Genomic DNA, 25,536 nt, shown 5'->3' on the forward strand with positions numbered 1-25,536 from the left:
CTCCTTGCATGAGTTACTTTGCTGGGGACCTTCTTGGTCGAAGGCGAGGTTCCTGGTAAAGTGTGACATGGGGGTCATTTGTACTCTTAACATGTCTAGACCCATTATTTGAAAGAGCTCGCAGAAGACGCTGGGACAGTTCAACCATATTAAATTACAGTTAACTCCGTATTTCATGACTTGGTTTATCTACAATATAAAAACTTATCTCCTACTTTAAAAAAATCCAACAGTCACGAACATGAGGGGCCAGCTCTCTTGACTTATTGAGCTCTGTAAGTGAGGGAAGTGACACATCTTTTGAAACCCTTTGGTGCAATTAACCTTTCGGGAAAGGAGAGCAACTTGCAGAGCAGATGAGTTGGAAACGGACGGGTCTTCGTGGCTCTGCAGAAAGCATGTGATAAAAGGCGGTTGAAACTGGGTCTGCCTGGGTGTTAAGACAATAGACCCACAGCAAGGGCCTCTTTTTGCAAAGCAATTTAGATCAGCCCACAGTGATTGCTTGAGGACTTTTAATATGCAGATGTATCAGGGAGAGGAACTGTTAAACATTTCTGAATTTTTTTTTTTTTTTTTTTTTTGAGACAGAGTCTCACTCTGTCTTGCAGGTTGGAATGCATTGGTGCAAACTCAACTCACTACAACCTCTGCCTCTTGGGTTCAAGCAATTCTCCTATCTCAGCCTCTCGAGTAACTGGGACTACAGGTGCCTGCCATCATGCCCAACTAATTTTTGTAGTTTTTGTAGAGACAGGGTTTCACCATATTGGTTAGGCTGGTCTTGAACTCCTGACCTCAGGTGATCCACCCACATCGGCCTCCCAAAGTGTGGGGATGACAGGCCTGAGCCCCCGTGCCCGGCCTTCTGAACATTTTAGACGCAGTATTTCTGAAACAGACACCGCTAGGGAGTGAGAATGATGCTCACGGAAAACAAAACCCTTCCGGCAGGTGGACTTAGGTTTCAGTCCTGCTTCTGCTCTCATCCAGCTGTGTGACCCTGGACGAGGTGCTCAGCCTCTCTGAGCTTGCGTCCCCTCTGTGAAGTGGGGGTGCACAGTACCCCCCAGGCTCCTCCAGGTACCCTCCGCTCCATTCAGGCTGAACTTCAGCCTTCCCCACCTCAGCTTGCTGCTGCCTCTGCCGGCCCCGGCCCCTGTGTCTTTCAATGCCTACTCCTCCTTCCTGACTCCGTGCAGAGCAAAGCCTTTCCTGACCACACCCCCATGTTGCCACTCTCACCCCCTCACTCCTTGACCCCCTGACCTTGAGGCTCCATCGTCCAGCCAAGCCCCCGGGACACTCGTGCACGTTCTTAGGCGCGTGACCGTCTGTCTTGATGAGGCACACAGTGCACAAAGGCAGCACGCATCCAGGTTTAGAAGGCCCGTGGCACACAGGGTGATGATGCTGGGCCCTGGGGCACCGTGGCGGGTTTGCTCCCTGCCTCCTCTGAGTTCACAGCCAGGGAGGAGGAGACACACCAAATGGCAGGTGTGCATTCCTGAGGTCCTGACACGCTGCTCCCTGCTCTGAAGGGGCATGCAGTAGACGGAGAGGGCGTAGCAGGGGCCTGGCCCGGACTGAAGGGTTGGGTGGGTTTCCCTGAGGACAGGGGGTTGGGTTTATGGGAGTTGCCTCTAAGAGGACACAGGAGAGAGCAGCACAGGCAGAGGGAACACGGGAAGCAGGAGGCGTGCGGCTGCTGGTTCGAGCTGCTGCCAGCTGCAGATGGACAAACTTTTTCCTTGTGGAGCCTCCATTCTTGCAGGGATATTCAGACAGGGAACAAAATAGTGAAATACCTGGTGTGTTTAGGGTGATAAATGCCACAGGGGAAATAAACCAGGAAAGAAGGAGGGGATAGTGAGCTGAGGAGGGGTGCACTTGTGAGTATGTTTGTCAGGGAAGATGCCCTGGGAAGGTGACACCAGGGGTAGAGACCTGGCAGCCAGGTAGGGGGAATCTGGGAGCAGAGGTTCCTGGGCAGAAGGGTTGTGCGTGGCCAGGTGACGTGGAAGGAGTCTGAGGAGTAAGAAGCCAGCACTGTGGAGGGGGCAGGCGGTGTGGGCTGGGGTCAGAGCAGGGAGCTGGACCAGGTAGGCTGTGAGCCCGAGGGAGTAGCTGTCTTTTATTCACAATGACAAGAGGGGCCTAGAGCCCTGAGCATAAGGGCTGTCTGTCAGGGCAATTGACTTCAGCTCTAAACAGCATCACTCTGGCTGCTATGTGGACTGTGGCCTGGAGGTCAGACGAGGGCAGAGTGGGCGGGGAGAGCAGACCCAAGGAGGTGACTGGGCTGTGATCCCGGGCAAGGGAGGTGATCAGGAGAGATGGAATCATGAATGTCTCAGAGTTGGAGCCCACAGAATGTGCTTGTGGTGTGGGGTGTGGAAGAGAAAGGGGGAGCAAAAATGAGAAACTGGCCAGATAGAGGAGGCAGGGTGCTATGGGAGAAGCGAGGATGGAATTGGCGTCAGGCCTGATGGATTGAGAATGCCACAGCTGGGTGTGCGAGCGACGATGTGGAGCAGGAGGTGGGTGGCCAGGGCTGGAGCCCAGAGGAGAGGCCCCTGGAGGTCCCATGCATGGAGAGTGGCCTGAACTGGCAGGGGTGCAGCTGGGAGAGGGCTGAGTTCTGGGTCTCCCTGGTGTTGGGAAGTCAAGGAGATGAGGAGAAACCAGAAAAAAGCAACTGGGCAGCCACTGATCACGTGGGAGGAGAACGTGGAGCCATGTGAGGCCTGGATCCTTTGTCACTGTGTATGTGCATCCTTTGATGAAAGAAAAAGAAAACCACATTGGTTGAACTCATGTAACTAAATGTATCCACCTTTTTATTGTCAGTTTCCACTTTGTGCTCTGGTTAAGAGATCCTTACCTATCCCATGGTAACAAAAATATTAACCTGACCGGGCATGGTGGCTCACACCTGTAATCCCAGCACTTTGGAAGGCTGGGGCGGGCAGATCACCTGAGGTCAGGAGTTCAAGACCAGCCAACATGGCGAAACCCTATCATAGACTAAAAATCCAAAAATTAGCCAGGCATGGTGGCGGGCTGCCTGTAGTCCTAGCTACTCTGGAGGCTGAGGCAGGAGAATCGCTTGAACCAGGGAGGCAGAGGCTGCAGTGAGCTGAGATTGCACCACTGCACTCCAGCCTGATTGGCAGAGCGAGACTCCATCTCAAAGAAAAAAAAATTAACCTATATCCTCTACTACAGGTTTTTAAGTTTTCACTTTATGTTTTAATACAACTGAGATAAATTTTTTTTTCATTTATAGAAAGCACAGATCCACAATTGTTTTTGTATGAACAGTTTTCCCAAAAGCATGATTTTGAATTCTGTGAGTTCCTCACTGACCTGCAACACCCAGGCTGTCGGGTATGCGCTGTTCCCACACAGACGCGGGGCTGTTTCTGGCCTCCATTCTGTTCCATCGGTCTTTCCTTTTTCCCTGTCCTTGAACTGATGCCTCCGTATCTAAGTTACTTTAGCTTTAAGTGTCTTGATGTTGGTCAGGGCAAGAAGCCCTCCCACCTGGTTCCTCTTCCTCAGGGGTGTCTGCCTTCGTCTTAGCCCTGGCTTACCAACGAGATGTTAGCATCGTCCGGTGAATTTCCACAAAGAACTCTGCTGAAATTTGTATTGGAATTGCATTAAATCATTATATCTCTATGGGGAGGGATAACAGCTTCTCAATATTGAGCCTCCCAACGTGCCAACATATTCTCTGTCTCTCTTTCAAAGTAGGTTTTCTTTACTGTCTTTAATTTAGTTCTATAATGTTCTGCCTAGAGGTCTTTTGCATCCTTAAGTTCTTTATATTTTTATTATGATAAAATGTTTCCAGTGGTATTTTCCTAAATTACACTTTCTGTTTGTTGCTAGTGTAGCCACCTTGCTAAATTCTCTTATTAATTCTAATAATGTGTCAGATTCTTTTGAGTGTAAATAATACACTCAAATAATATCTGTGAATTACGGCAGTCAGAGTTTCCTTTCTGATCTCCATACTTCCATTTCTTTTTCTTGCCTTATAGCAATGTCTAGAACCTACAGTTCCACGTTGAAGAGAAACTGTAATAGATAGCTAAAAGATGTTTTGTCCTTGATTTTAACAGAAATGTTTCAAAAATGTCAAGCTTCGATATGTTTTCTCAAGCCACTTTTGTGGATATTGTTTATTAAGGATAGAAGTTCCCTTTTATTCCTGTTTGGCTAAGAGCTGTTTACCATGAACAGATGTTGAATTTTATCCAGTGCTTTTCCTGTATCTATTGAGATTACACATGTAGTTTTTTGGGTTCAATTTCTCAATATAGTAAATTACATTAACGGACTTTCTAATGTTAAACTAAACTTGAATTCCTGGTATATGCCAAACTTGCTCATGAGGTATGGAAAGTGATTTTGCAGTACAGGATTCAGTTTGCAAGTTTTTATTGTATAATTTGCATTCATGAATTTTCTTTTCTCTTACTGTCTGTGTCTGGCTTTGGTGTCAATATTAACTAGCTTTGGAGATGGCATTTTTAGTTAATCCCCATTTTCTGTTTTTCCAGAATAATTTGGGTAAGATTGGAGCTACCCATTTATTGAACATTGAGTAGAAATGCTTATAAAGCCACCAAGGCCCAGCATTTGCTTTACGGGAAGATTTTTTTAACTGCTAAATTCCTTTCAGGATTATAGAGCCATTCAGGCTTTCTTCATTTTGTCAGTTTGGGTGGCTTATCTTTTCTACAGAAATCTGTTCATTTTTCTCCAAGTTTTCAAATTTATTAGCATAAAATCATTAACAGGGTCCTCTTACCTTTTTAATGTCTGCTGAATCTGTAGCTATACCTTATTTTTTCTTTCTAGTATTATGTTTCTCCTGGCTTAATCTTGCCAGAATTTGCCTATGTTGTCAGTCTCTTCAAATTATCAACTTTTCGTTTAGTTGATATTAAATTTCTATTAATTTCTGCTCTTTATTATTCCTTCGGCTTTAGTATAAGTTAGACAAAGCTTTCTGATTTCAGCTGTTCTTCTTTTCTTAATGAGCATTTAAAAGTATATATTTCCTTCTAATTACCACTTTAGCTGCATCCAAGTTTTGATATGTAGTTTTAAATTATAATTCAGTTCTCCATAGTTTTTATTTCCATTTTGATTCCTTCCTTGATCCATAAAACATTTAAAAGTGCTCTCTTTTGTTTCCAAATACATGGATTTTTAAAGTTATTAATTTGCCAGTTAACTCCATTTTAATCGGAAAATATAATCTGAATGACATCAGTTCTTGGAAATATTTTGAGATCTGATGTGTGGTCATGTTTTAATGAATGTTCCCTTTGTGGGTGGATAGTATGCACAGCCTCCAGCGGCTGAACGAAGGGTTCCAAATATGCTGAATAAAAGCTCCTTATGTATGCCCTTCAAAAACTCATCGTCCTTTTTGTCTCTTTGGCCCATCCATCACTAAGCGGTACGTTGAAATCACTCACTGTAGTAATAGATGTGTCCATTTCTTCTTATTCTGTCCATTTTTATTACCACGAATATATGTACACTCATGGTTAGTTGTTCTTTAAATTAAATGTATACAGATTCAGAACTCATATCCTCCTAGTGAGTTGACTTTTTTTTTTTTTTTTTTTTTTTTTTTTGAGATGGAGTCTTGCTCTGTCACCCAGGCTGGAGTGCAGTGGCTTGATCTCAGCTCACTGCAGCCTCCACCTCCTGGGTTCAAGCAATTCTCCTGCCTCCGCTCCCAAGTAGCTGGGATTACAGGCACACACCACCACGCCCAGATAATTTTTGTATTTTTAGTAGAGGCGAGGCTTCACCATGTTGGCCAGGCTGGTCTCAAACTCCTGACCTCAAGTGATCTGCCTGCCTCAGCCTCCCAAAGTGCTGGGATTACAGATGTGAGCCACCATGCCTGGCCTTGAATTGACCCTTTAATCATTACATAATAGCCCTCTTTATGCCTGGAAAATAATTTGTGGCCTAAAGTCTATCTTATGTGATGTTAGTATAACTACCCCAGTTTTTGTAAATTTAATATTTGCTTGGTATATTTATTTCCAACTTTTTAAAAAACTATTTGGCCCTTCTGTAGCTTATGTTTTATATGCAAGTATTACAAATGTCAATGGTTTCGGCTCACTGCAACCTCCACCTCCCGGTTCAAGCGATTCTTCTGCCTCAGCCTCCGAAGTAGCTGGGATTACAGATGAGCACCACCATGCCTGGCTAATTTTTGTATTTTTAGTAGAAACGGGGTTTCACCATGTTGGCCAGGCTTGTCTCAAACTCCTGACCTGAAGTGATCCACCTGCTTCGGCCTGATCCCAAAGGATTAGGATTACAGACATGAACCACCTTGCCTAGCCGGATTTTTTTAAATTACAATCTAATAATCTCAATTATTTATGTGGATGTTTGATCCATTTACATTTGCTGTGATTACTGATATTTCTGAGTTTATTTCTGTCATCAAATGTGCTTTCCATTTAATGCTTATCTCTTTTATATTGTTTTCTTTATTTTATTTTATTTATTTTTTATTTATTTTACTTTTTTTTTTGAGACGGAGTCTCGCTCTGTCACCCAGGCTGGAGTGCAGTGGCATGATCATGGCTCACTGAAAACTCCGCCTCCTGGGTTCACGCCATTCTCCCACCTCAGCCTCCAGAGTAGCTAGGACTGCAGGCGCCCGCTACCATGCCCGGCTAATTTTGTGTTTGTATTTTCAGTAGAGACGAGGTTTCACCGTGTTAGCCAGGATGGTCTTGGTCTCCTGACCTTGTGATCCACCCGCCTCAGCCTCCCAAAGTGCTGGGATTACAGGCGTAAGCCACCGCGTCTGGCCTTTTATATTGTTTTTTAAACTCTTATTATCTTATTTTGGATTACACTTTTTTTTTTTTCCTTTTTTTCCTCAGGCTTGAGTGCAGTGGCATGATCATGGCTTACTACAACCTCAACTTCTCTGGCTTGAACTGTCCTCCCACCTTAGCCTCCCAAGTAGCTGGGACTACAGATGCACGCCAACACCTTCAGCTTATTTTTGTGGTTTGTTGGTTGGTTTTTTGTAGAGACTGGGTTTTGCCATGTTGCCCAGGCTAGTCTCAAACTCCTGAGTTCAAGTGATTCACCTGCCTCAGCCTCCCAAAGTGCTAGGATGACAGGCATGAGCCACTGCACCTGGCCAGACTGAGATTTTTAAAATTCCTTTTTTCCCACTGTTGGTTTGGAAATTATATATCTATTTCTGTTATTTTAACCAAAAGGTGTTTATTGCCCTTGAAATTTTATCATATGTAACAAAACAAAGTCAAAAGTTCATCAGCCTTTTCATTGTTCTCTTTTGCCAATTGGCTTTCAAGGTTTTGTTCACCTGCCTGTAGGGTTAGCAGCTTTCCCGGCCCTCGTGGTTTCCTGTGCTTCCTCGTGAGCTCTACAGGGCACATGATATTGAGTTGCCGTGTAACTCCGATTTTCCGCTAGGTTTCATTTCATTACTATTTGTTGTTTTAGATCTATCTTGTTTTTTTTCTCCACAGATTGATCATTAGACTGTTTCATATAGTGGGCATTTATTTGGTGTCCCCTTCTTCACTCTTCACACCTTCGACCTTTCTTCTGAGACCATTTTCTTTCTCCATGAAGTATTTCCTTTAGCAAAGATCTTAAAGTCGCTCAGTTTTTATCTGAAAATATCTTTTTGGACCATATTTTTGAAAGGTAACTTTTCTGCGTAGAGAATTTTATTTTATTTTATTTATTATCTTTTTTTTTTTTTTCTTTGAGATGGAATCTCACTGTGTCACCCAGGCTGGAGTGCAATGGCATGATCTCAGCTCATCACAACCTCTGCCTCCTGGGTTCAACTGATTCTCCTGCCTCAGCCAAATAGCTGGGATTACAGGCATGCACCACCACACCTGGCTAATTTTTTGTATTTTTAGTAGAGACAGGTGTTTCACCATGTTGGCCAAGCTGGTCTCGAACTCCTGACCTCAGGTGATCAGCCCGCCTCAGCCTTCCAAAGTACTGGGATTACAGGCATGAGCCACCACACCTGGCCTGAAAATGTCTTTATTTGACCATATTTTCTAAAGGTAACTTTTCTGGGTAGAGAATTTAAATTGACAATGATTTCCTCTCAATTTTTAAAAAATATCATTCCACCATCTTCTGGCTCCCGCTGATACTGCTTTTCAGGTCGCGCCTTTGTGTTCTGCCAAACATGTCCACGGCATCTGAAACTGTGTGCGTAGGACCCACCAAACCACGTGTTAGCAAGCCCTCCAGCTGGCTCTGATGTGCTTAGGTTTGACAAGGACTGTTGCACTCTACCTTCAGGTTCATTCGCTCTCTCCTCACCTGTGTCTCATCTGTTGCTTAATCTATACATTGTATGTTTTAAAATTTATCAGTGGGCCGGGCGCGGTGGCTCACACCTGTAATCCCAACACTTTGGGAGGCCAAGGCGGGCGGATCACGAAGTCAGGAGATCGAGATCATCCTGGCTAACACGGTGAAACCCTATCTCTGCTAAAAATACAAAAAATTAGCCTGGAGATTTTTCTAGGCCTGGAGCTCTTGGCATAATGAGCCAGGTTACCTGATGGGCTGTATCTTCAGCACAAGGCTGGATGAGGAAAAACTGCACGGCGCTGAGCTCCGGGCTGGGCGCAGACCTGGAGCTCATGGCCTGGAGTCTGTGAAACCGTTTTGGTTTCTCCATCATGGAACCCCAAGGTGGAGGAACTGAAGCAACGTCGGGCTGGCAGCATCCTTGGCACTTGGAAGAAGCAAACCCTAATCATCTGCGTAGAAAATCATACTCAGTCCAGGCCCCTCGGGATTTCCCCCAGATTAAATTCAGCCAAATATAAGCTCGTTCATGAAATAAAAATCACTAAACACATGAAGAGGCAAGTCACCATAAACATGAGTTGGCAAAAACAAGCTAAGACAGATTTAGACTTCAGATATTTTATATTAGCTAGAGAATTTAACAGGATTATATGTAAAATAGTTAAAGAAGTAGACATGTGTATTAAAATGAACGAAAAGCAATGTATAAAATAGCTAAAGGAGTAAACACTGGTATTAAAAATCAGCAAGGAGCAAGATAATATCAGAACTGACAAGTCAGACTTTTTCATTTAAGTAGACATATAGACTTCCTTGAAATTAAAAATATAATCATTAATAATTTTTTTTTTCTTTTTTTGAGACAGAGTCTCACTCTATCGCCCAGGCTGGAGTGCAGTGGCACAATCTCGGCTCACTGCAAGCTCCGCCTCCCGGGTTCACGCCATTCTTCTGCCTCAGCCTCCTGAATAGCCAGGACTGCAGGTGCCCGCCACCACGCCCGGCTAATTTTTTTTAATTTTTTATTTTTATTTTTAGTAGAGACGGGGTTTCACCATGTTGGCCAGGATGGTCTCGATCTCCTGACCTCATGATCTGCCCACCTCAGCCTCCCAAAGTGCTGAGATTACAGGCGTGAGCCACTGCACCCGGCCCTGAATGTCTTTTTTATCTGATTTATCTGCAGACTTTTTTGTTGCTTTGTGTATTGTTCAGGGTTCTTAGTTGCAGATTGCAGTATCCACACAGGCAAGTTCAAGCAGAAAGAGGTTTTTTTGAAGGGCATTAGGATCTTACAGAAGCTCTGGAAGGGCTGGAGAACCAGGGAGGATGTCCCCACATCCAAGAACGTGGCAGCCGAGAGAAACCCAGCCCAACCAGGAGGCTCTTCCAGAAGAAACCCACTGCCACTGCCTCCCAGCAGAGCTCAGCAGCTGTGGTGCTAAGGGGCTGGGACCAAACCCCTCTGCCACCAGCGGACCAGAAGAGCTGATCACCACCCGGGCTCATTGCTTCCTTCCACCTTGCAGGCAGTTGTGTCTGTTGTATCTGCTACAGAGAAAAATGGGCACAGGAGCTTTCAGCTGCCCAGCCTCTGTAGTTCAAGAAGGCAGACCACATCCAGAGACACGAGGAGGGGTGGCCTGGCTAGGAGCCGAGAACTCCTCCTATAGCTACGGGGCAGGAGCATAGGTGCAGTCAATTTGATGTAATGTGTGTTTTCTCTATGAAATATGGGGTGAAATTATCAGCTGAGAGTGAGGGGACCATCATGGATATTTAAGAAGAGAAAATGGTGTGGAGGGGTTGCCACAGAGAGCAGCAAGGGACATTTACTGGGGAAGGGTTGTGGGCGTGTCTGGCAGTTACAGCAGGAGCTTCCCCACTAAGCTCAGGGGGAGGCTGGGGAGGGAGGAGTGAGAGTGAGGAAGCAGCTGTGTGGGGTCCAAGCTTTGTTCAGGAGGGAGGTGAGGGCTGGGCAGGATGAAGGATAGGGTAAAACAAAGTGGTGGGTGGACGCAGAGCTGGTCTCGAGGAGGGTGAAGACACGGAGGTGAAGGTTGGAGAGAGAAATGTCTAAACTAGGAGAGGCCAGAAGAGAGGCCTATGGGCTTGGTGCGGGATGGGGGCTGCCAGAGGGTCTTCTCAGCATTCCTGCACCACCCTCAGCTCACATCGGTGCCTGCCTGGGAGGGGTCCCTTTCCCTGTCTTGCTGCCTTTGCTGGTGCTGGGCTCCTGACGGGGTGGGGGCATCCTGGACCTTGGGTGACGCTTTCTCACTGCTCCAGCCCCTTCCAGCCCGCTCTGCCTCATGTCTCTGGCGGCTATTGGGCTCGTCCCCTCAGACCTCTGCTTTGTAGACCCTGGGCCCAAGGGGTTGCTGCCCATTCTGCAAGGATGTTGATCCTTCCCCTCCCCCAGAGCCTGGGTGGGGTTCCCAGTGGAGGAAGGAGGGGTTCCTACCCCTGTCCTAGAGGCAGAGAGTTGAGTGTGTTTCCGCAGCAGCTTAAGGCTTCGACATCCTATGGGGGGTAGAAGTGGGCCCCCACACACTCTCTCACCTCGGGCTTGCAGGTGGATCCAGCACCAGCACTCGAGGCGTTGCAGAGGCGTGAGAAGGGGGATCAGAGGCAGCGTGAGCAGGCGTGAGAAGGGGGGGCAGAGGCGTGAGAGGGGGGGAAGAGGCGTGGGGGGGCAGAGGCGTGAGAAGGGGGGACAGAGGCGTGAGAAGGGGGGCAGAGGCGTGAGAAGGGGGGCAGAGGCGTGAGAAGGGGGGCAGAGGCGTGAGAAGGGGGGCAGAGGCGTGAGAAGGGGGGGGGGCAGAGGCGTGGGGGGGGGCAGAGGGTGTGAGAAGGGGGGGCAGAGGCGTGGGGGGGGGCAGAGGCGTGAGAAGGGGGGCAGAGGCGTGAGAAGGGGGGCAGAGGTGTGGGGGGGCAGAGGCGTGAGAAGGGCGGGGGGCAGAGGCGTGAGAAGGGGGGCAGAGGCGTGAGAAGGGGGGCAGAGGTGTGAGAAGGGGGGCAGAGGCGTGAGAAGGGGGGGCAGAGGCGTGAGAAGGGGGGCCAGAGGCGTGAGAAGGGCGGGGGGCAGAGGCGTGAGAAGGGGGGCAGAGGCGTGAGAAGGGGGGGCAGAGGCGTGAGAGGGGGGGCAGAGGTGTGGGGGGGCAGAGGCGTGAGAAGGGGGGGGGGCAGAGGCGTGAGAAGGGGGGCAGAGGCGTGAGAAGGGGGGCAGAGGCGTGAGAAGGGGGGGCAGAGGAAGGGAGAAGGGGGGGCAGAGGCGTGAGAAGGGGGGGCAGGACGTGAGAAGGGGGGGCAGAGGTGTGAGAAGGGGGGCAGAGGCGTGAGAATGGCGGGGGGCAGCTGTGAGTCGCCCTGGTTCTTGGGTCCCCCAGCTGTCCTAGACTGACACGGCAGCCTGCACTGGCCTTCAGAATTTGTTCCAAGATGAACTGACTTCTTCTCCCCTCCTCGGTGACTGCCGCCACTTCCTCCCACACCTTGCCAGGGGTGAGAGCCAGTGGCAGGTCTGGCTGTCCTTGGAGACTGGAGCTCTGGATTCCATCCCTCCCTTGGTTCCCTGTGAGCCCGCGCTCATGGGCTCGGGAAGTACTGCAGCTGCAGGTTGCCTGAGTTGCCCTGTGGATGGCAAGTAGCCCTCTCTTGCTGCTTTTCTGCATCATAAGCAGAGTCAGGACCCATGGTGGTGTCTTTCTCAGGGTTCAGCTGGTGGCTTAAGGAGACGGGACAATCAATTGAGCAGGCACAGACCTCACCACGCTAATGAAACTCACTTGCTTTTGATGCTTTCATAGTCAAGCAGTGTCTTGCCCACGTTTCATGTCAAGCTCACTGGCTGGCAGTTTTTCAGAATCCAGTCTCCCTGGTGTCTGTCCGGCCTCATGGTGCCCGTCAGCCCCCATCCTGGCACCTCTAGGTGCCTCCGTGGAGACTGGAGGCCACGTGCAGGCCAGGGGCTGTTTCCTCCGGTGATGCCTCCTCCACCTTCCCATTCTGAGGCCTTTCAATTAAAATAGGGTGAAAATAGGAAAATAGGATTCCTGTGGTCCCTCATGGCCTCCTCTACACCGCAGAATTTTTTTTTTTTTTTTTTTTTTTTTTTTTTGAGATGGAGTCTCACTCTGTTGCCCAGGCTGGAGTACAATGGCGTGATCTTGGCTCACTGCAGCCTCCGCCTCCCAGGTTCAAGCACTTCTCCTGTCTCAGCCTTCTGAGTAGCTGGACTTAAAGGCTCCCACCACCATGCCCAGCTAATTTTTGTATTTTTAGTAGAGATGGGGTTTCACCCTGTTGGCCAGGCTGGTCTCAAATGCCTGACCTCAGGTGATCCTCCTGCCTCGGCCACCCAAAGTGGTGGGATTACAGGCGTGAGCCACCGCACCCAGCCTGCACCACAGAATTTAATTAGGGAGTTGGCCAGCCCCAGCCACCCTGTTAGAAGAGGAGGTCCTTAGGTGGGAGCCCTGGGATTGTCTCCCACCAAGCTTTGTTTTCACGGCGTTTGTCACACACACACACCGACCTCCCTTGGTGTTTATCCTTCACGGCATGATCTTCCGCCTCCTCAGCTCCGAGTCCAGCTCAAACAGGAGGGCGCAAGGCTGCCGGGTCCTCCCCTGCGGGGCTTGTCCTCTTCTGCTCCGAGAGAGGGCCTCAGGAGAAGGGGTCAGAACAGGGTTCCGCCCCTTCCATCGCTCTCACCTTGAAGCATCCTTCCCCTGGGTCTCACCAGTCTGACCATGTGAGTCTCTTAGGAACTTCAGCCAGTGAGCAAACATGTATCATGTATTGAGCACCTGCTGTATGCCCCTTTGCCAGATGTTTGACACTTAAAGTTGATTCTCAGAGGACCCTGCAGGGAGCTTCCAGGCCGGGAGCGGTAGGGGGAGACACTACCTGCAGAGGCGGTTTTGGCACCACGAGGGAAGGTGTCAGGGGGGCTGTCTGCCCAGTGGTTTTGGCCAATGGTCCTGGAGTTCACAGAGGTGGCGGAGCTGATTCCTGTCTGGCGGGTTACCACACTTGGCGCTGGTGAGGTCTGAGATGCCGAAGTCACATCCTCAAGGTCCCCTCACTTCCCCACTGAATGGTTTTTCCTCGTTGGTCAGAATGCAATCAGCATGAATCTACACGTGTAGTAAAATGACGTCAGACTGCCCCTGCACTGCGCCCATGCCCACCTCCTGGTTCTGCTGTTTTCACTTCAGACAGAGCCTTGGGAGCAACTGCAGGAAGGGTGCAGGGACCTCACTGTACTGTCCTTGTCACCTCCTGCAAGTCTCTAGTTATTTCTAAATAAAAAGTAAAAAGATAAATTGAGAACCTTGTCCCAAACTAAACCTTTCTGACTTTGCACCCCTCCAACCCCAACTTCCGTACCCCTCCCTGCTTCTTCTGAGGATTCAAATCAAGCCCAAGACAGTCACTCTAATTTGCTTTGGAAAACCCCAGTGGAGACCCAGAAGCAGCTCTGTTTCTGGCAGAGCCCGGGCTTCCAGGGGAAAGCGCAGGATGGGAAGGAAGGAACCAGGGTTTGAGCCTCCCCTCACCTCTCTGGAGGCTGCCTCTCCATCAGCTGTGCTGGAGGCTGGGGCTCCGTCGGGCTTTCGGGGCTGTACAAAAATCAAGTAGGAAGGAGTTGCCTTTCTATTTTTTTTTTTTTTTTTTTTTTTTTGAGACGGAGTCTCACGCTGTTGCCCAGGCTGGAGTGCAGTGGCGCGATCTCGGCTCACTGCAAGCTCCACCTCCTGGGTTCCCGCCATTCTCCTGCCTCAGCCTCCTGAGTAGCTGGGACTACAGGCGCCCGCCACCGCGCCCGGCTAATTTTTTGTATTTTTAGTAGAGACGGGGTTTCACTGTGGTCTCGATCTCCTGACCTTGTGATCCGCCCGCCTCGGCCTCCCAAAGTGCTGGGATTACAGGCTTGAGCCACTTCTTCTTGGCTCCCTGAAAGCCCTCCAGTCACCAAAATGGCCCGTTTAGGATGCATTGAGTCATTTTGTTCTATCTGCATGGTGTGTGGTTTTGATACAGTCTGTGGCATCAGACAGCAAAAATACAAAGCCATAAACCGCTCCCTGGTTTTCCAAATGCCTCCCTTTTCATCTTGTGTGAAGACATTTTTTGCCCTTAGGGTGAAATAAATCGTGGATGCAAATGCAGGGGCTGAGGGCTGCGTCACCTGGTGAGCTGTTTGCAGAAGTCAGGTGTACCTGGAAGGGTGAGAAATGAGTCTGACTGGGCTTCCCTGGGACGAAGGTGGGTGGAGGCTCTGATTTGCATTTTCTCCCAAATGTTCGAATACACTGCAGCTCAGGCACTGTGACTAATCACAAGATTTAATGGCCTTAAAGTGCTCACTGAGGGCCCAATTCAATTAAAAAATGTCCTGCAGAAGCCATGAATAATCCTCTTGTCTTTGCTTTTCCAGAGTCTTCCTGAGGCCTCCGCCAAGCGAAGGCCAAATGGGCGTTTATTTTTTAAATTTTCTTCTTCACCAGTCACATGAGCGCTCACCTCCTGCGAGGCCGGCCCGTCCCACTTCTCTCTGGCACAGGTGCGACGCTGCCTGTGTTTGCACTGACACCTGAGAAATGACTTCTGCTCCTTCTCCAGTTTGACAGGCTCTGGAACGAGATGCCAGTCAATGCCAAGGGGAGGCTGAAATACCTGGACTTCTTGAGCAGGTTCAGTTCCGAGAGAGCAGCCACACCAACAGCCACTGGTGACTCAGCCGCGGCCCAGAGAGGGAGCAGTGTCCCCGACGTCTCGGAAGGCATCAGATCTGCCCTCTCATTGCCCAATCAGGAGCTGAGACCAGGGTCAAAGCGCAGAGTCACCCCTGTGTGAGTTCTCCTTCCTGCCCCGTGTCCCAGGCCGCCTCATGCCACGTCCACAAATCCCACTGGGACAGGGACTTCGGGGGCCCTGGTGTGGCCTGGCGTTGAGTGGCGGGTACTTAGCATCCAATCCCTGGGAGGGGGCAGACGTGGGGATAGGAACGGTGGAGGAGTGGGATGGAAAGGAGGCAAGAGTGGGTGCAAGGTGGGAAAGGGGGCGAGAAGCAGGGCAGGAGGCACCTGGCGGCAGTGCAGTGGTGCTGCCGGCACCTCTGTGCAGAAGGCAAGGCCCTGTGGTCATCTGTGGGCCGCCGTCCCTTGAGGCAAGTTATACCCATTTTCCAGTTGAACAAAGTGAGGCTCTAAGAGGCATTCTTGTGTGATCTTGGTCCCTCGGACGTGGAGCGACCTGATTTTAAGCCCAGGCCTGTCAAATTACACTGCCTGGAGCCCTGGCTGAGCCACCCCAGGCCTGGGATGGAGGAAGGTGCCTAGGCTCGCCAAGGCTCTTTTCTTGTCTGCAGGAAGGGATGGCAACGTCTCAGGACAGGGTGGTTGAGAGAATGCCACACCATGCACATGAAGCCACCATCCTTGTGCGTGTCCTTGACCTTGGCTAGTCCATTCTCATTAACTCCATGCAAGTTTGTTGCACACCTGCTGTGTGCTGGGTATTTTCTAAAGCTGAGAATGAACTAAGCTTCCTGCTCTTGTGGAGTTTGTGTTCTTTTAGGGGATAATAGGCAAGAAAAGCAGTATGCATAAGTATTTACTACATTCAAAGGCGGTAGGCAGAGCAGAAGGAAGGGGGTCAGGAGCACCCCAAAGATGCCTGTGTCCTAATCCTTGAAAGTTGTGACTGTTGTCTTACATGGCCAGGGAAGTTAAGGTAGCAAACAGAACTGAAGTTGTTAATCAGCTGGCTTTGGGGAGATTATCCTGGAGTATGCAGGTGGGCTCAGGGTAATTACATGGGTCTTTAACTGGGAATCCAGAGGCAGAAGGCTCAGGGTTAGAGAGATGCAATCTGAGAAAGATTCCACTTAATGCTGCTGGCTTTGGAGAGAGAGGAAGGGGCCACAAGCCAAGGAGTGTGGGAAGCCTCTGGACACCTTGATTTTAGTTCAGTGAGACCCAATTCAGACTTCTGACCTCCAGAACTGTAAAGATAATAAGTTGGTGTTGTTTTAAGCCGCTAAATTCATGGAAATCTGTTACAGCAACAGTAGGAGGCTGGAGGCCTGGAGGCTATGATGAGGACTTTGGCATTCACTTGAGGGGTATGGAGCCTTTGCTTGTTTTTAAGCAGCAAAGTGACATAATCTAAGGGACTCTTTAAAGAACACCCTGGGGCTGGGCGCAGTGGCTCACATCTGTAATCCCAGCACTTTGGGAAGCCGAGGCGAGTGGATCATGAGGTCAAGAGATCAATACCATCCTGACCAACATGGTGAAACCCCATCTCTACTAAAAATACATAAATTAGTCAGACATGGTGGTGAGTGTCTGTAGTCCCAGCTACTCGGGAGGCTAGGCAGGAGAATGTTGTGAACCCAGGAGGCGGAGGGTGCAGTGAGCCGAGATTGCACCACCGCACTCCAGCCTGGGTGACAGAGCGAGACTCCATCTCAAAAAAAAAAACAAAAAACAAAAAAAAACACTGTGGATGCTGGGTGTGTGGGTCGGTGAGGAGGTCTAACAGAGGCGATGGTGGCTTGGGATGGGGTGCTGGGGAGACTCTGGATGTATCTTCAAGGTAGAGCCAACAGGATTTCCTGAGGGATCAGATGTGGGATGGAGAGGGTGAGGGAGAGTCAAGCAAGACTTCTAAGGGTTCAGGCTGAGCAATTGGAATAAGGACCTAATTATCAACTGAGATGCAGGAGGCTTGGGGATTTGGGAGAAAAACCAGGAATCCAATTGAATTGCATAAGTTACTAATTTAGATAACCACTTGTCAAGGGGGCCTTCAGGAGAAAAACCTGGGCTAGATTAGATCCACTCCCTTGTTTTTAAACAAAATACAATAAAGCAAAGAACGACCTCATACTCGGTCCACATAATGTCAAAATAACAGATATTCTGTGAATGTTTACAGATTGGATATCTCGTGCCCACAACAAGTAAATCCCTTTCTTGGATAAGACTCTTCCACCAGTGAAAAATATGCCATTGTCACTTCTCTCACACACACACACACACACACACACACACACACCAGGAATATGTTTATGTCATATCTGTGTAGATTTGAACCTTAGCTATGTGGTTATTTCCAAAATTATTTTGCTTATTATGGCTTGGCACAAGTACATATAACCCACCAATGGAAATAAAAGCTACGTTGTAAAATCATCATCTATGTTTTATTCTTCATTTTATTTCTGGGCTAATTCTGCCTCTAAAATTGTGAACCTCAAAACCGGAGGTAGTGAGGTATTTTTGATGACTTCCGTTTTAAATCTTAAGTGAAAAGAGCCTTTTCTTTTCTTCCCTGCTAGACTGCAGCGAGCACCACTGCGATCCCGGGCACTCCGCCCTTGCAGAACTGTGATCCCATAGAGAGCAGGCTCGGAAGAGAATCCAGGGCTGCTGGCGCCAGCTCCTGAAAGAATGCAAGGAGAAGGACGTGGCCAGACAGGGGGACATCAGCGCCTCCGAGTTCCTGGGTTCGTTTTGATTCTATCCCCTTGGTGATATGTCGTCAGCCCCTGTGGCAAGAGGCTGTTCCCACTGGGCACAAAGCCACACCCGGGTGGAGGCCAGGGAGCAGCAGAACAGGAAACCGGTGGGAACTTCTGGGTGGGCTGCGCAGTTGACTAAACAAAGGTGCCCAGGGAGGAGGATTCCAACCACCCGGCCCTCCCAGCAGGGGGCCCATCTGCATGGTAAAGTCAGCGCTGCACAAACTCTGAGCTTTGGAAATCACAGTGGTTGCCACCCTGGGCAGAGTGTGAATGTTCACAGACTCTGACTGCAGAAGGAAATGGAAAAGGTGGAGGAGGGCGAGATGAAGGGGACACTCCTGGGGCTCCATTCCCATCAACATCCACTCTTTGATGTTGTTTTGTTTTTCAGCATGTATCCTTTCATAAACTTTGAAAATTAAACCAGTGGGATTTATACTTCCAGTAAATGTTGCGTCTTGGTTTTTTTGTTTTTTGTTGTTTTGGGGTTTTTTTCTGTTTATTTGTTTGTTTTAGAAACAGGGTCTCACTGTCACACAGGCTGGAGTACAGTGGTATGATATCAGCTCACTGCAACCTCTGTCTTCTGGGTTCAAGTGATTCTCCCACTTCAGCCTCCCAAGTAGCTGGGATTACAGGCATGCATCACCATGCCTGACTGTCTTTGTATTTTTCGGTAGAGACAGGTTTCACCATGTTGGCCAGGCTGGTCTCAAACTCCTGACCTCAAGTGATCTGCCCACTTCAGCCTCCCAAAGTGCTAGGATCAGGTGTGACCCAACGCACCTGGCCCAGTTACATCTTGTTGATGCAACATTTACATTATGGGAAAATACATCTGACCATGTCACTCCTTGGCTTTTTAGCTCCCCTCATACATGACTAATATACAGACTCCTTTTAAAGGAAAATGTTTTCTTTGAGAGCTTCCAATATTAATATAAATTACATTTATCATAATCATGGCTTTAAAATGCACAAATGAAACCAAGTGTAAACTCTTTAAGTTAGAACCTATTAAAAAAAACACTTGGAAATTAAGTATAAAAAAATCTGAAATCAGTAATATTCAAATGTTGTTCCACTGATTTAATGTAACATGTTTTGCTGAAGCCAAAACACGCATGTTGGTTGTTGTATGCATTGGAGTTCCCCCCTTTTTTTTAGTTAATTCTTTGATTTTGAGAGTGATAAGCCTTCACTGTGTCACTGTCCTTATTGCTATTGCTGGTTTTTTCTTTTTAACCGTGAACTCATTTCAGCCCCCGCTCGGTTATTGTGATAGGCTTGTCAGACGTTAGTCACACATCCAAACTTCAATACCGTCAAAAAAAGCCAACTGCTTTCCAAAGGTCATTCTGTATGTTCTCCTCACTGCTGATGGCCTTCTGTGAGTCGGAGCATCAGAGGCATGTATGGGCCAGTTCCTTGGGGTTCCGTGGGCCCCCGCTGTGTCCCGGAGGGCACCATGACCTGCTGCCACTTCCCTCTGTGCAAGGGCAAAGAAACCTCTGCTTCTAGAATGTGCGGCAGCCTCTCTTGGCCTGGCTTGGCATGCAGGTGTCGTTTGCCTGGGGTTGGCTTCCGCGGGCCTTCCTCATTTGCCTCAACAACTCACACGGCATTCCATTCCCTGACACTCTGTTCTTTCAGGATGTCAAAGCAAAGTCTAGTCTATGAAACTTAGACTCAAATCTTATCTTACATAAGCCTCCTTCCATGATGAGTTGTCACTCCCAGAGAAGTGTTGTCTTTACAACTGGCAGGAGAATGCAGCACGAGGATGAGTGCCAAGCATGGGGTGTGAGCCTTGCTGTTCAGAGGTTCCGGTGGGCCAGCCTCCCGGCAACCCTCAGCACTCCCCGTGGAGCATCCACATGCACCTGGTCAGAAAGCCGGACTCAACCCCTGAGGCTGCACAGCTGTTATCTCCTAAAGGTGGTCCCTGTATCCAGAATAAGTTTTATGTATTTTTAGATCATCATTGGAATGGAAACTTAAAGTGGGAATTTGCCTGGCATAACAGACACTAGAGAGCTTGTCTCCGGTGCTGTTAGGAAATGCTTGGTCATAGGGCCGAGTCGGAATTCCCTCCCCACAGTCCAGCCCTGGCCATGCTCACTAAGAGCTCAGGGAACCTTCCCCTGCTCCTCGCACACCTGGCTCTGCCCTGAGTCGGCGGAGAACGGCCCCTCACCTACCTCTCTGCGCTTTGGTCGTAGCTCCCATAGTCTCTGTCCATAAGCTGTGACCATGCAAACACAGGACAGTGTGGGCCAGTGGGACTCAGGGCCCCCTCCCTGCAGCACTTAGTTTGTCGCATGTCTGTCTCCACGTATGTCCAACCACCAACCGGGAGTTCTTTGATGTGAGGACCAAGCCAGGACCTGAAGCAGAGAAGGTGCCTCAGCAAGTGTTGAATGAATGAGTGAAGAATGAATGAATGAATGAATGAATGAATCGCCACCAGTTAAACTGCCATTTTTGTCTGTAGCTCTTGTGGAGAAATTCAACCTGGACATAAGCAAAGAGGAGTGTCAGCAGCTCATTATAAAATACGACTTAAAGAACAACGGGAAATTTGCATACTGCGACTTCATTCAGAGCTGTGTCCTCCTGCTGAAAGCAAAGGAAAGCTCGCTGATGCAGAGGATGAAGATCCAGAACGCACACAAAATGGTATGTTGTCCATCCGCGGCAAATGTGGGGCCAGGAGGAAAGGGGCGCTTTCATTTTTATTTTTTTATTTTTATTTTTTTCAAGATAGGGTCTTACTCTATTGCCCAGGCTGGAGAACAGTGGTTCACGGTTCACTGCAGCCTCGAACTCCCAGCTTAGGTGGTCCTCCTGCTTCAGCATCCCAACTAACTAGGACCATAGGCACGAGCCACCACAATCAGCTAATTTTTGTATTTTTGTGGAGATGGGATGTGTTCGTCCATTTTCACGCTGCTGTAAAGATACTACCTGAGACTGGGTAATTGATAAAAGAAAGAAGTTTAATTGACTCACAGGTCCACATGGCTGGGGAGGCCTCAGGAAACTTACAACCATGGCAGAAGGTGAAGGGGAGGGAAGCATGTCCTACATGGTGTCAAGTAAGAGAGAGAGTGAAGTGGGAACTGCCAAATACTTTTAAAACCATCAGCTCTCATGAGAACTCCCTCACTCTCACAAGCACAGCAAGGGGGAACCTCCCCCGTGATCCAATCCCACCAGGTCCCTCCCTTGACAACTGGTGATTGCAATTTGAGATGAGATTTGGGTGGGGACGCAGAGTCAAGCCATATCACAGAGTTGTGCCATGTTGCCCAGGCTGGTCTCAAACTCCTGGGCTCAAGCAGTCTACCCACCTCAGCTTCCCAAAGTGCTGAGATGACAAGCGTGAGCCACCACACCCAGCCCCGTTCTTGGTAATTCATTGCACTTGCAGATCACCTAGCTTCACAGAAAAGGTGGACTCAAGAGACTCTAGGAGGCTAGAGCCAAGCCCAGCCCAGCCCAGCCCTGCTTCCAGCCAGGACTCATCTGTGAAATGTCCCCGGCCCTGCTGCCACCTGCCCATAGACCCTACTCAGATGATCTCTATTCGCATGTGATACATGAGCAATACTTAGTCACCCCATTTCCTCCGTCACTTAAAGAGGGCCAGGCAGTTGTCAGGTCAGCATGGGACAGCCAGGGTCTGTTGAAGGGGGCCCGAGGCCCGAAGCCTGTGTGCTGGGGGCTCGCACCTGGGAGGCAAGGGCTGCGGTAAAGACAAGGCCTCTACCAGGCTTTGGGGATACTGAAAACAGCTCAGAAATGTACCTTCTTGGAAGTAGTTTAAGATTTTCTTCCTCTCCTTTTAGAACCCTATAAGGGTCTGGAGGGCCCAGAATGGGAAGCAGCAGCCTAGATCCCAGGATTTCCAGCTGTCCAGGTGGCAGACACCTGGTTATGGGGCTCTTCCCAGAGGCATCTGTGTGACCAAAGTCTCATACAGCGCCCTGGAGGCAGTGCCTGGTCAGTTAACCCAAAAGACAAAGTGAGGGGTGGGGTGGGTCACAGCACTGGTCAACATTGGAACTAAAAGGGTCTTCATCCGCCAGCCATTTGAGATGGGGCCAGACCCTTTCCTCTGAGTGTGTGTGGTGGATGGCGTCTCTCGTCATCATTTTCGGTGGAAACTACACCCACCATGCATCCTCTACAGTTTTTCTGTTTCTTTGAAGAGGAATGAAAACCTAAAGCCACTTAAAGGGCAGCTGTTGGCCGGGCGCAGTGGCTCAAGCCTGTAATCCCAGCACTTTGGGAGGCCGAGACGGGTGGATCACGACGTCAGGAGATCGAGACCATCCTGGCTAACACGGTGAAACCCCGTCTCTACTAAAAAATACAAAAAACTAGCCGGGCAAGGTGGCGGGCGCCTGTAGTCCCAGCTACTCGGGAGGCTGAGGCAGGAGAATGGCGTGAACCCGGGAGGCGGAGCTTGCAGTGAGCTGAGATCCGGCCACTGCACTCCAGCCTGGGCGACAGAGCGAGACTCCGTCTCAAAAAAAAAAAAAAAAAAAAAAAAAAAAGGGCAGCTGTAGGGTTCACAGTTCTTCTAGATTTTTACCTTTGATTCTCAGCCACTTACAATTTCACAATTGAAACCCACACCCAGTGCCGTCACGGCATCAGCTCCAGCCCTTCCAAAACACGAAGCCAAAACGTGTTTTTAGTACTGAATTAACACTGAATTGGGTTACGTTGAATTAAATAACAAGTACAAGTACATCTGGTGCTGTTGATTTGAGGAACAAACACAGCTGATTCCGACCACCTTATGACCCAGCTGGAGGGACCAGAAGTGTGGGGTTGACAGCCCTGGTCCTGCCCCCACTTGGCCCCGCTCCCCACCTGCCCCGCTCCCACTCACCCCACCCAAGGGCCACGCCTGCCTGGGCCACAGTGGTGGGACTCTAGGGAATGGAGAGTGGGTTAATCCAGCCAAAGTTAGGTAGAGGCCATGCAGAAAGTTTCTTCACAGCTAGACTTGCAATTTTGTGCAAAATCAGGTTCTGTCTTAGCCTAGCTTCTAGTTTAGACAAACAGGAGCTAGTATCAAAAGGTAAGACCAAGTTTACAAAAAAAAAAAGAAGATGACTTAGGACAGTTCTGCCAGCTCAATTCTTCTGTGCACAGAGAAAAGACTATCCCCATTCCATCCTCACGGGAGTCAAGAATGTGGAGAATATGGAGACGCATGGCCTGCAAGGCCTCCATCAATTCCAGCCTTCCTCCACCTCTCTGGGCCTCAGTTTCTCCTTCTGGAGATGTGTGGGGCTCTAAGGGCTCGCTAGGAGGCGCGTGGGCTTCTGCGGAAGAGCACACCAGCGCCCCCTTCTGAGCCCTCCCCAGTGAAAGGGGCCACCCAGCCCCCGGCTTTCAGCCGCACTGTCCGTCCTCAGCAACCCTGCAAGGCTGGGGTCCGAGTGGGGTCGTTTTAGGTGCTGCGGGTCAGCCCACAGAGACTGCAGCCCTCTCCCCGCACCCCTCCCAAGACACCACTCTGTGGTTCAGAAGAGTCCTCCCACCCCGCCCCCTCCTCAAATCCCTGCACCAGGCTGGCGTGGATTGAGAACTGTGGATTGAGATTGAACGCTTTCCAGGAGAGAGTAGGCCCCAACATGGTCCTGGTCACAGCCCTCGTCCCCTCTGGCAGCTGCCAAGGCCGCCACCATGTAAGTGTGGAGGTCAGGTCAAATGTCTCCCTGCAGAGAAGTTAAAAAGCTGACTTCATTTTCTGGTAATTTGGGAGCTTTCTGCACCCCATTAGGCAGCCGAAAGATGACCTCGGGGGAAGGCAGCTTGAGCGCTGCCCCTCCCTACAAGGTGGGTCAAAAGTGGGGGTTCTGGCCAGGCTGGTGGTCCTGCTCTGTGATCACTGTGATGAAAACTAGGTGTAGGAGCCCCACACCCTCTCTTCCCCACCTGTGGATCAGGGCACATTGGCAGCTCATGAAACTGTGGGTACCTGGGGAGCTCACATCATAGGTGCCAAATGATGTAGAAAAATGAAAGCAGCTTAACCCTGTCTTACATAATGTTGTGTTAAAATTCAACTTTCCCAAGATGTGTTACGCATTGTTGCCTACCGTTCACCTCTGTGATATTCAAACACATTGGGGCTAAATCATGTTCAAATATCTTGTTTTCAATCTAATAGCACCTAAATGAAGTAATCACAGTGTAGTGTTCTAATTACTAGATATAATTACAACCTTGTGATTTTTTTTTAACACTGTTCATTATAATAACCTACTAGAAAACCCAGACTGAAATCTCTTTTTTTCCTCAAACTATTTTTTTTTTTTTTTTTTTTTTTTTTTTTGAGACGGAGTCTCGCTCTGTCGCCCAGGCTGGAGTGCAGTGGCCGGATTTCAGCTCACTGCAAGCTCCGCCTCCCGGGTTTACGCCATTCTCCTGCCTCAACCTCCCGAGTAGCTGGGACTACAGGCGCCCGCCACCTCGCCCGGCTAGTTTTTTGTATTTTTTAGTAGAGACGGGGTTTCACCGGGTTAGCCAGGATGGTCTCAATCTCCTGACCTCGTGATCCACCCGACTCGGCCTCCCAAAGTGCTGGGATTACAGGCTTGAGCCACCGCGCCTGGCCCAAACTATTTTCAAATTGGCCCGTATCTGCCCGGCCATCTCCTTGCTTTCTCTGAGAGGTGGTGTGGCCTGAAGTGTGTTGGGGTCAAAGCCCAAGTCACTTTACCTCCCGAGTCTCCATTTCTCAGTCTGTAAAGTGGGGATAGAGACCTGCCTTCTTTCCGGGTTGCCGGTGGGGAGGTGTAAATGAGATGGCTGATTTAATACATGTTTTTAAACAGCCCACACATCGACGCGTAATGGTCAGGGGGCTGGTGCACATCTGTTACGAGTTCTGCTGGCAGGCTCCCTCCCAGATTGAGAGCCAGTGGAGCAGGTGCGGAGGTGAAGACAGAGCAGGGCTGGGTGAGGCAGAGACGAGGAGGAGCCCACCCCGATCCTCCCATTCGAAAGCTCCCTCCTCACCCTTCTTGTCTTGTGTTTAGAAAGACTCCGGCGCTGAGACGTCATCTTTTTACTCTGCTCTGCTGCGTATTCAGCCCAAAATTGTGCACTGCTGGAGGCCGATGCGTCGCACGTTCAAAAGCTATGATGAGGCTGGAACGGGGCTGCTAAGCGTGGCAGACTTCAGGACGGTGAGCACAGCTCTACGCTCAGTGCCTCTGCAGGGAGCAGCTGCCAAATGCCAGTGGCCAGAAACTTCTAATGGGGAACCCTCCAACCCCTATCGAAGGCCCGGTGTGACCTGGCTGTTTCAGACCTCACTTCCCTGGGACCCCCAAGTTATCCAGGCCTGAGTCCACTTGCCTCTCACTTTCAGACCTCAGGTTCTGCTTCCCAAAGGTTTCTGGAGCCCTGCATGGATGCCCCATACCTCCACGGCCAGCTCCTCAGGGTCAGTGCCTGAGCCCAGGTTCCTTAAGGAACCATCACTGCTGCTGCTGCTGCTCCGAGCCCTCACCCCACATCTGGGCTCTCCTGCAGGCTCTGAAGAGCATCTCTGACCTATGTTGGACCTCCCAAGGGGCCTGCAA

At 49.5% G+C, this 25,536-nt stretch overlaps 3 protein-coding genes across 3 annotated transcripts in view; 1 reads left to right on the top strand and 2 right to left on the bottom strand.

Moving 5' to 3' along the window:
• The window catches only part of PARVB (parvin beta), a 695,786-nt gene that overhangs the window by 634,531 nt on the left and 35,719 nt on the right, over positions 1-25,536 (bottom strand). The window lies entirely within an intron of this gene.
• Positions 1-25,536, bottom strand: part of SAMM50 (SAMM50 sorting and assembly machinery component) — a 718,434-nt gene that overhangs the window by 465,952 nt on the left and 226,946 nt on the right. The gene's annotated exons all lie outside the window — the stretch shown is intronic.
• The window catches only part of EFCAB6 (EF-hand calcium binding domain 6), a 310,246-nt gene that overhangs the window by 283,049 nt on the left and 1,661 nt on the right, over positions 1-25,536 (top strand). The window contains 6 exon segments of the mRNA XM_050805818.1: positions 15,013-15,223; positions 15,226-15,242; positions 17,738-17,804; positions 17,807-17,905; positions 20,418-20,602; positions 24,988-25,137. Of these exon segments, the coding sequence (XP_050661775.1) occupies positions 15,013-15,223; positions 15,226-15,242; positions 17,738-17,804; positions 17,807-17,905; positions 20,418-20,602; positions 24,988-25,137 (729 nt within the window).

The sequence above is a fragment of the Macaca thibetana genome, chromosome 10 (genome assembly GCF_024542745.1).
Source record: "Macaca thibetana thibetana isolate TM-01 chromosome 10, ASM2454274v1, whole genome shotgun sequence".
In the NCBI taxonomy this organism is placed as follows: domain Eukaryota; kingdom Metazoa; phylum Chordata; class Mammalia; order Primates; family Cercopithecidae; genus Macaca; species Macaca thibetana.